Source organism: Rhagoletis zephyria, unplaced genomic scaffold, assembly GCF_001687245.7.
Source record: "Rhagoletis zephyria isolate East Lansing unplaced genomic scaffold, Rhagoletis_zephyria_1.1 Rzeph_scaffold_07457, whole genome shotgun sequence".
In the NCBI taxonomy this organism is placed as follows: Eukaryota; Metazoa; Arthropoda; class Insecta; order Diptera; family Tephritidae; genus Rhagoletis; species Rhagoletis zephyria.
In genome coordinates, this window is record NW_016164540.1 from 11,774 (window position 1) to 20,725 (window position 8,952).

General features: G+C 35.5%; 1 protein-coding gene across 2 annotated transcripts; it reads right to left on the reverse strand.

The window, feature by feature from the left end:
• Positions 1 to 356: 356 nt before the first annotated feature.
• Kap-alpha3 (karyopherin alpha3) lies at positions 357 to 8,739 on the reverse strand. 2 transcript variants are annotated; one of them, XM_017630183.1, is made up of 6 exons: positions 8,563 to 8,739; positions 8,010 to 8,235; positions 5,355 to 5,735; positions 3,543 to 4,373; positions 3,275 to 3,451; positions 357 to 3,176 (listed from the first exon to the last, which is right to left on the reverse strand). In XM_017630183.1, exons 2-6 carry the CDS (start codon positions 8,073 to 8,075, stop codon positions 3,072 to 3,074), a joined length of 1,560 nt encoding a protein of 519 aa, XP_017485672.1. In that variant the 5' UTR covers positions 8,076 to 8,235; positions 8,563 to 8,739; the 3' UTR covers positions 357 to 3,071. The 2 variants fall into 2 exon arrangements, with proteins under 2 accessions (XP_017485672.1, XP_017485671.1); XM_017630182.1 differs by having other exon boundaries at positions 2,972 to 3,176; positions 8,010 to 8,205; positions 8,563 to 8,734.
• Between the last annotated feature and the right edge of the window lie 213 nt (positions 8,740 to 8,952).

Below are 8,952 nucleotides of genomic sequence, written 5' to 3' on the forward strand. Positions count from 1 at the left end.
GTAGCTTACGGTTCAATTCTTTGCTGCTACTAATTGCTTTCATAACTTTTCTTCAACTGCATACACATTTGTATGAATTTATGGCGTACTATTTTATGCGTTATCCTTGTTCCTTGTTGTTGTTGGTGTTTATGCATGGTTCTGTTTCTTTTTTCATCTTTTTCATCAATATGCCATTTTAATTTTAGAAGTTTGCAAATATTTTTATTTTTTTTTAATCTCGTTTTTCGTGGCTTCTTTGCTAGTTGGTTGTGTCTTGATTTAAGATTCTAAATACTTCTGATATTAGTAATAAATTCAATTTGCTTTTCATTGAGAACGTTTAAGTGTAAAATTTCGCGCAGTTTTTCTTTTTCATTTTTTTTTTTTGGCTTGGTATTTATTGTTTAACTTCAGTAGGTTGCTTTTTAAGAAACTTGTTTTATATTTCACTGATTTTCAGTACTTTAATTTGGAATTATTTAAAAACATAGAGAACGAAAACTCAAAATTAGTTCATTCAGGCATAAATGTTGATGAGTAAAATAATTTCGTGGTTTCTTTAAATAAAAATTTATAAAGAAATAGTCAGCTGGAAATGTGTTGCAGTGTATCTTTTCGTAGAGTTAGTGCAGGAGGAGAGATTGATTGATATACATACGTACGAGTAGGGTATTTTGGAAGAAAATATGGCCACAGCCCTTTGGATATGCCAGACCCGATAATGTACAGAGCGATGAAAATGTATAAAAAAAATATATATGTGCTATGTTTAACCAAAGATAATTATGCAACAATGTAGTGGAAAAACTTCAACAAATGATGCAATGATCTTACAAATGATATGAAAAAATTAAACAAGTAGAAAACTTAACATTTAGTACAGCGATGAAAATACTGCAAAGCTCTAGCTTCATGGGAAGGAAGCTGAAAGACCCAAGACTGCCAAAGTCAAAGAGATGGAAATCAGAAACATCTGCTAGTTGAATATTCAAATGGACATGCCGTTTATAACAATAGTGAAGCTGTGTTGGTGTGAACAATTTTTACAATTTTAACAAAAGGCTAATATCGAATATGCGCAATTTAGCATGTTAAAATCTACAAAAAAAATTAAGACACATATCACTCGTTTAATCTAAAAAAAAACTGCCACAACTAAAAAAAAAAAAAAACGGGAGTGAATGTAAATCAATATGTGTCTTATGGTAAACGAGCGATGTTACTTCTTACAATTGAGAGCGCGATTTCAATCCAATAAAATATTAGTCAGCAAAAGTGCAAAAGTTGATGATTGAGTACTGAAAATGTTGTATACATACTACATACACGAGAGCGTTTGCGTTGTGAGTTGATGTGCAGGCTGAGGCGAAAACTTGACAACTTCCAACTTCTGTTTTAGATAGAATGTATCTTAACACTAAAACCCCGAAAAATTTACCTCAAATACAAATTTAAAATGGAAACTTATCACAGTTTATATACCGCCGAAAAAAATTACTCTCTGAACAAAATCTTGACAATGATGCAAAGCAGCAATTTTCAAATATACAGAATATTTTTCAGTTAGTGGACACCATGTACACTTAAGAAGAAATTCAAGAGTAAACATCTCTTACAAGATGAATAAGATGAGTATTTGCATATTGAAGATTTGAAATTTGGTAATTTTAATTTTGATATCAATATTAAAAAAAAGAGTAAAATGTGGCAATTTGCATGCTAGAAATGTATTGAATTCGTAACATCCTAACCCCGACATACTACACATTGTGTACAAAACGCATCGCAGTTGTAGAAATTTGCTGCCAGTTGCTACGGAAAATTAATTCAAAAATCTTAAAGGCCACACACAGTCTATGTTAAACATTTGTATTTATGTACATATATATGTTTATCATATTTCAAAGATTTTTCAATTCAATTTTTTAATATACAGAAAAAATCGTGGACACGGCACGCGCGCTACCAAAGGCGTATTATTAATTTTTGATTAGTTTTAGAAACATTGTTTTGTTTAGTGATAGATTTTGAAACTGTGTCTTCATTTTAGGATTGAGAATTCGAAACTAAATAAAATCTAAATCCATAAAAAAAAATATTGTCAAACCTATGTATTTAATGTTTGTTAAATATGTAATTTCCCTTACAAGTGACTTCTGCAACAGCAATGCACATCAACTCCAACACGCGCGGGGAGGTTACAGATAATGTTTTGACGCCTGTTGTTAATAGAAATCTGTTGTATGTATATGAATTTGATTTGATTTGAATTTTAGTGAACATGATAATGAAGTTGATTGGAGTTTATGCACGTAGTGATGATGAAAATTATGTTGATGTGACAGTAGACTTTTTGTGGTTGTTGATTTTTTTCATTTCGTTTTCTCTCTACAATCCTTAAACTCAAAATATTTCATGTATATATAGGCATATATATGTATGTATATAATTTCGTTTCATATAATATTAATTATAATTATAATCAACTTGGACTGGCGAACTTCTTGACAATTTCTATTTCTGTTGTTGTTTTTGTCGCAGTTTGAATTCATACGTGTAATTCCTGTCTGTGGCTCCATAGTCATTGTTCTCTGCGGATGTCGCTGCTGCACGCTACACGCTCGTGGCGTTTCCAATGTAAATAGATTTGAAGTGTGTGTGATGTTAGCTAACAACAGCTTATGCAGTGCAGTTCTCTTGATGTTTTGTCGCTGTCGCCACTTGTGTTCTCCTTTGCTTAATCTTTCTTTTGCTGCTGCTACTTCTTTGTTGAGTTACTTCTCTACTATTCCTGTTTTGTTGTCTGTGTATACATTTTTTTGTTTTTTTTTTTTTATTTACTACATTTTTTTATATTTTTTTTTGTTTTGCAAATTTATCTTTGCTGTCAGTCAGTCAGTTCAACACTTGGCCGTCGCTGCCGGTGTTGTCGTTTTCAATATTTGATACGTCAATTGGCTGGCGGTTGATGGCTCAACAGTATTTTTTGTTGGAGTTGTTGGTGGTGGTTTTTAAGGTGCTAGTCGCGGTCGTGTTGTTGGTGGTAGTAGCTTTATGTTTAAAATTTTATTGTTTCCACAGCAGCCGTGCTAATTCAAAAAGTCAAAAGAATTCATTGGTAATTTGCTATCAGCGTTCGGGTCAAATTGGAATTGTGTGCCGTCGTTGGTGGGTGCGAGGCTGGCTTGTTCCGGCTGTAATACAAACAAAAGAGAATAATATAAGTATCGGGAAACATTTTGATCTAACGTATTAGTTTAGATATTAAAGGAAAAAATGTCGAGTTCCCTACCTCATCCGAAAAGTATTGCTCAATGATTTCGTATGCCAACTTGTAAATCTCGACGTTTTCATGATTTTGCAGTTTTTCAATCTTCTCGAGACCATCACATTCTTCAATTAAATTAGCCACCTCCTGTACGTGATTTTCGGCCATTTTGAGCATATTGTTGAGTCCGTCAAGAACAACCTGCGAGAAAAAGAAAATTTCAATAACGATTTAAGAATTAATAAGATATCATTTGCATTTTAACAAATCGATATTAAATATGCATACTCACATTGATAACTTGTGTGTCCTGGCAGGAGAGCAAATCACAGAAGGGCGGTATAACACCCTCCTTGATTAATGTGAACACCTGATCGCGATTACCACTAATTGTCAAATTACTGATTGCCCAGGCAGCTTCCTTCTGTGTTTGGAATTCGCCTTTGCTTAAATTCTCAATGATTTTCGGCAGCAAACCAACATTGATGACCGCCTGCACTTGCGACTGATTACCGGCCGTAATATTTGACAGGAACCATACTGCTTCCTTACGAATTTTCTCCTTTTGATGCGACAATAATGCTGGGAAGTACGACAACGCATCATAGTTGAGCACCACTTGTGTTTGCTCATCTGAGCCGGTCACAATATTGCCGACAGCACGTAGAGCAGCCGTTTGCACCTTAACTTCCGCATGTCCCAGCAATGGTATCAGTTTGGGTACGACACCGCTTTCAATCACCATTTGAATTTGATCATTACCACCATCGGTTAGATAACTAATTGCCCAAACAGTGTCTACAAGTATATTGGTGTCCGTATGATGGATGAGCACATTTAGTGCGGGCAGGATGTCGTGTATGGTGGCGGCTGGTGGTGGTGGATCCTTATTGCGGCACAAATTCACAATAACCCATGTAACATTCCGCAAAAAAGAAATTGGTATGTCTGGCTTAATGAACGACAACAGTGGCTGTACAACGCCATGTTTGATTACGTAATCGCGCAACTCCGGTCCATCACCGATGATATTACCCAAAGCCCAAACGGCCTGTTCGCAAACATTGGGAGCGGGCGAAGAGAGCAACTGCAGGAAGAGCGGCACTGCGCCAGCAGCAACCACCTACAAAAATAAAAGTTACAAATAAATTTACTCCGGAAAAATATCGGAGAATTTGTTGCGTATTTCGCGTATATTTAACGTTATGGGAAAACAACAAATAAGTAGACTTTGTTCCAGAAAAAAAATAAATTTAATACCATCCAATAATTAGGTACATAGGCGCATTGACTAAGAGTAAATTCAAATTGGCAAAAACTAGCTAGTTAAATGATTGAACAGGTGTTTTATTAATCAGGGCGTTCAGATTGTACCTAACTTTTAATTTAGGGCGTGTCAATTGTTTGCTTGCCGAAAAATCGCCTCGTTTTTCCATGGACAACAGAAATAAAATCTCCCACAAATTATAGCGGCATCATGCGGTCCGGACTAATTGAATTTTTTCTGCTCTTGTTTTATTTATTTATTTCATTTTATGTTAAAAGCTTTTTCACTTTTTCTTCATGGGATTTTGTATGCGGTTTTTGAGAATTCAATGGGAGATATCCATTCTGGATCTTTTCGCTAACTGTTTTATGGTCCTATTATGTATGGCGACTGGTATCTAGTTGCCGGTATAGTAGCAATATCTACCAGTGTTCGCACTTTGTATTATGTATAGCGATTAATCTCAGTATACAGAAAAACGCAGACAACATCCGAATTTACTTTTTTGACATGTCAAAATTACGTTAACCAATAACAAAATTGTCATAAGCGGTAAACAAAAACTGCGCATCTAGACTCAGTAACCGACAGAAATGCAAATCTTAGTATATCGTTGAACATCGGCTGCCAGTCGCCTTACATAATAGGCCCATTAGTCTTACCTGAAATCTTGCCGACACATTCCTGGTTTTCAATCAACAATTTTAATTTAACTAATTAAACCCTATAACAATGGTAAATGCTTTTAATTTGAACGTAGTACATGTTTCAAGAACATTTTGAAAAGCCTCCTGTATTTATTAATACCAAGTGCTAAGTACGAAAATTTAACTATACCTGATTGGTCTGATCCGAAGTACCGGATGCAATATTGGTCAAAGCCCAGGCTGCTTCGAACTGTAGCATTGTGTGATCATGTTGTTTTAGACAATCAACCAAAATCGGCAGAATGTCACTCTTGATGAGGTCGTTAATTGGTGGATTCTTATCCGAAGAAAGGAGCTTACGTGCAGCCTGCACGGCAGCCAATTGTTGTTCCGGTTTCGATGAGTCAGCAGCCGCTTCGGCCAATTTCTTCAGGTTGATTGTATTCGGCAGCTGATCATCTTCGTCTGTATTCGAATCCATATTGGGAACATTGCGACGTTTCAGGATCGTCTCTTCGCGTTTATTTTTGCGCAGCTCCACTGTGACTTCATTGCGGCGACGCCGCATCTCCTACGCGAAAATATAAATTGAAAATAAATTAGTATTGACAGAAATATTATGGTGGAGTATAGATTGTTATTTATACAGCGCTCGTACGCTGGCAGGTGGTTACGGCTTATAAAGAAAAATTGTATTTAAGAGCGACGGGGAATTGTTGCTTGTAAAATATCAAATTGCGACAACATACTGCAGAAAAATCGCACAAATCAAATAACTGAGAATGTGAAAGAGGTTGATCAATAACCACAACAAAAACGCCCACGGAAATACACTCAATGAAAAGTCTGTCATGAAAACTTGATGTCTTCGTTTGTGACTAGTGGGACATTTGACTCCAGAATGTGATGTGTGTAAATTAAAACTCTGTCTTCGGAACGTATACAACACTGAACAATATTTGTTAATATACATATGTGTGCATTTATGTATGCAGATAAATAACTGATATACATATAAAATTCCTTTCAAAGAAATATCTAACAATTTCCAATTTTTGTTTGCAAGGTTTTTTGTAACTATGTATTATTTAAATGAATGTGACTAGTGGGACATTCGATTTTACCTCAAGAAGAATTTTAGTCAAAACATTTCATTATCAAGCCAGATTTTTTTTTTTGTTATAAAATATATACTATATCTTTTGCTTTCATTAAAAATGTGGCTGATATAACCTTCATAGAAATATTACATACTTAAAATTGTACAAGGACCCGCCCCCTTGCGACTGGAGTAAAGTAATAATGGAAGTAAAAGTTGCCATAGACATGAATTAAACTCTATTTTTTGTATTTTCTTTAATATGTTTCAACAAATGAGTGAAATGTTGGCATTTAGCAAGAGATTACTACTGAAATAGGGATAATTAAGGCATTTATAATTTTTTTTTTCAGCGTAAACGCTAATTTCTGGGCATCGCTCAGACCACACTGGGTGCATTTTTCGGCAGGAACTTGTCCCACACCCTTATAAGATCTAATTAAACAGATATAATACCGATTTCTTATGAAGTAATTTTTAGAAACCTCTTTATTACATACTATCCCAATAGAGATTGTAATTGATTGAGAAATTGAAAACAAACAAAATTTAAGTGATTTGCTCCTATTGACTGCGAAAAAAATTAGAAATGTCAACAAGGTGTTCGACAATAATGAAACAGGCATAACAGGATATTAGCAGTATTAGCCAATAATTTGTATCAAGTTTAGCAAAATTTTAAAATTTCGTGGGCTTTCGATTGACCATTTTTCCTATAAAAAACGTTGATCTTATACCATAGATTTAGAGAACCCAGCCAAGAATGATTCGCAACATCGTGGAACCCAGGGCATGAAAATGACACATGCGAAAGACGTTGTAGCACAAACAAAAAAAGTGAAAAGCGATTGCGATCAACAAAAACGCGAAAATAGCTACAAATGCGTCATAATTAAATTTTTTAGAAACTGAAAAGAGCATAAAATAAATAGCAGAAGAGACGAAACAACATCATCTACACGTGATACACAAACACGAACAGCAGAACCAGTTGAAAATCTTGTATACCATACAAAGCTTTGTAGCTACGAATCAAAGAGCGCACATATGTGTGAATGTACTTGTGTATGAACACATTTATAGACCGCGAGTGAATGGTTGATCACAGTTAGACGATAATAACAATTTAAGATTCCTACTGTCCCCTTTCATTAAAAAAAAAATATCTATGTATATATAGTTATGAAGCGAATTTCTGACATGTAAAACACTTAAGTTCAAATTCCATTCCCTATAAAACAAAGCAGATGTTTCTACGCATTTTATCATTTTTTAATAGGGAAAATAGCGAATTTGGGATAGTCTCTACTATATCCACCACTAACACGACTTCCACTAATACACTCTGCCATGACGTTCACATGAAGAGAATTTTGAAGATTGCGAAAATCAATAATTGCATGGAGACAGAGCACCTCGATGAACAAGAAGCAAATGGAATTGGCGAGTGGCGGGCGCATGGCCAACACCAGCGCATAAAAGGGGGCACACAGCAACAGAAATGATGGTAACGAGGACGGTGGGTGCAAGGCGACGTGTAGCGCACTTTAAGCCCCGTTGCTGCAATACACAGTACATGTGTCTACCCCGCAATGCTGTCAATGCCCATGTGCTCATCACCGTGCTTAAAATGAACTGCGTCTCATAACATCACACCTAGCAGCATCATTGAAGTATAGGTGGAAACGTTGTTCACAAATTCATTGGAAAACATTTTACTTTACTAATCTGTGTTTAATTACTTACATCTTGATCCTTGCCCTTATTTTTGAAATTCTGCAGGCGATTCACGTTCGGTTCCAGCGATGTCATTTTGTTTTATTTTTTTTTTCTTCTCAATTAAATAACTGCTCACTTTCCCTTCTTTCGTAGTTTACAACGATACCTATCGCTGTAATTTATCTCAATGCTTCAGCTTTACTTTACTTTGTCTTGTTTCTCTCTGTACAAATTTAGTTGTGAAGTAATTTTACTGAAATATTTTTCAGTACCACATAGGTAATAAATGAAAATGTAGACAGCAATCGTCAGACATTCAGCGAGTAGCGATTAACGAATTTGCAGATATTCGGCGAGTTTTTAGCAAACGACGAAATTCACAAAGATGCACATACACGCACGCACGTCCCCAAAACAAAGGCACGTTGGAATGGTTCGGGCACACGAGTTGTCGTCGACGTGAAGACGACGAACCAACGATGGAGGCGACGAAGAGCGATGACAAAGGAGAATCACCGAGAAATAAAATGAAGATAATTAGCACCAAAAATGTAGAAGTTCCTATGTTTCAACTCCTTACTTTAATAGTGATTTGTAATCAAAAAACAATGCTCGTTTACTACGTTATCACTTTAAAGCGAATTTTCAAATTTTTACGTTTTTCAAAAGAAGTTAAAATATACAAAATGTCACGACCGTCCCCAAGTACGTTTAAAAATTCTTTTCATAACTCGATGTAATGGAACGAGTAATGAGCGAGTGACAAACTAGTACCGAATGGCACATCCGGTATATCACTTCATTCGCTACGTAGAGTTGCCGTATTCTAAATAAATTCAAATATCTTAAGAGTCAAATGCACAAGCGGTTTATCAAAGAAGACAAAATTTCTCTTTAGCGCAGGAATCAACAACATTTAAAACTGGTTTTTAGAAAAAAGTTTGCGAAAGCGGGCTCGTCAGCTGAGCAT

Coding starts and splice junctions, on each gene's coding strand:
- Kap-alpha3 (XM_017630183.1), bottom strand. CDS start 8,075: ATGACATCGCTGGAACCGAACGTGAATCGCCTGCAGAATTTCAAAAAT. Junction 4,374..5,354: donor CTTCGGATCAGACCAATCAG/GTATAGTTAAAT, acceptor TTATTTTTGTAG/GTGGTTGCTGCTGGCGCAGT. Junction 3,452..3,542: donor AGGACACACAAGTTATCAAT/GTGAGTATGCAT, acceptor TTTTTCTCGCAG/GTTGTTCTTGACGGACTCAA.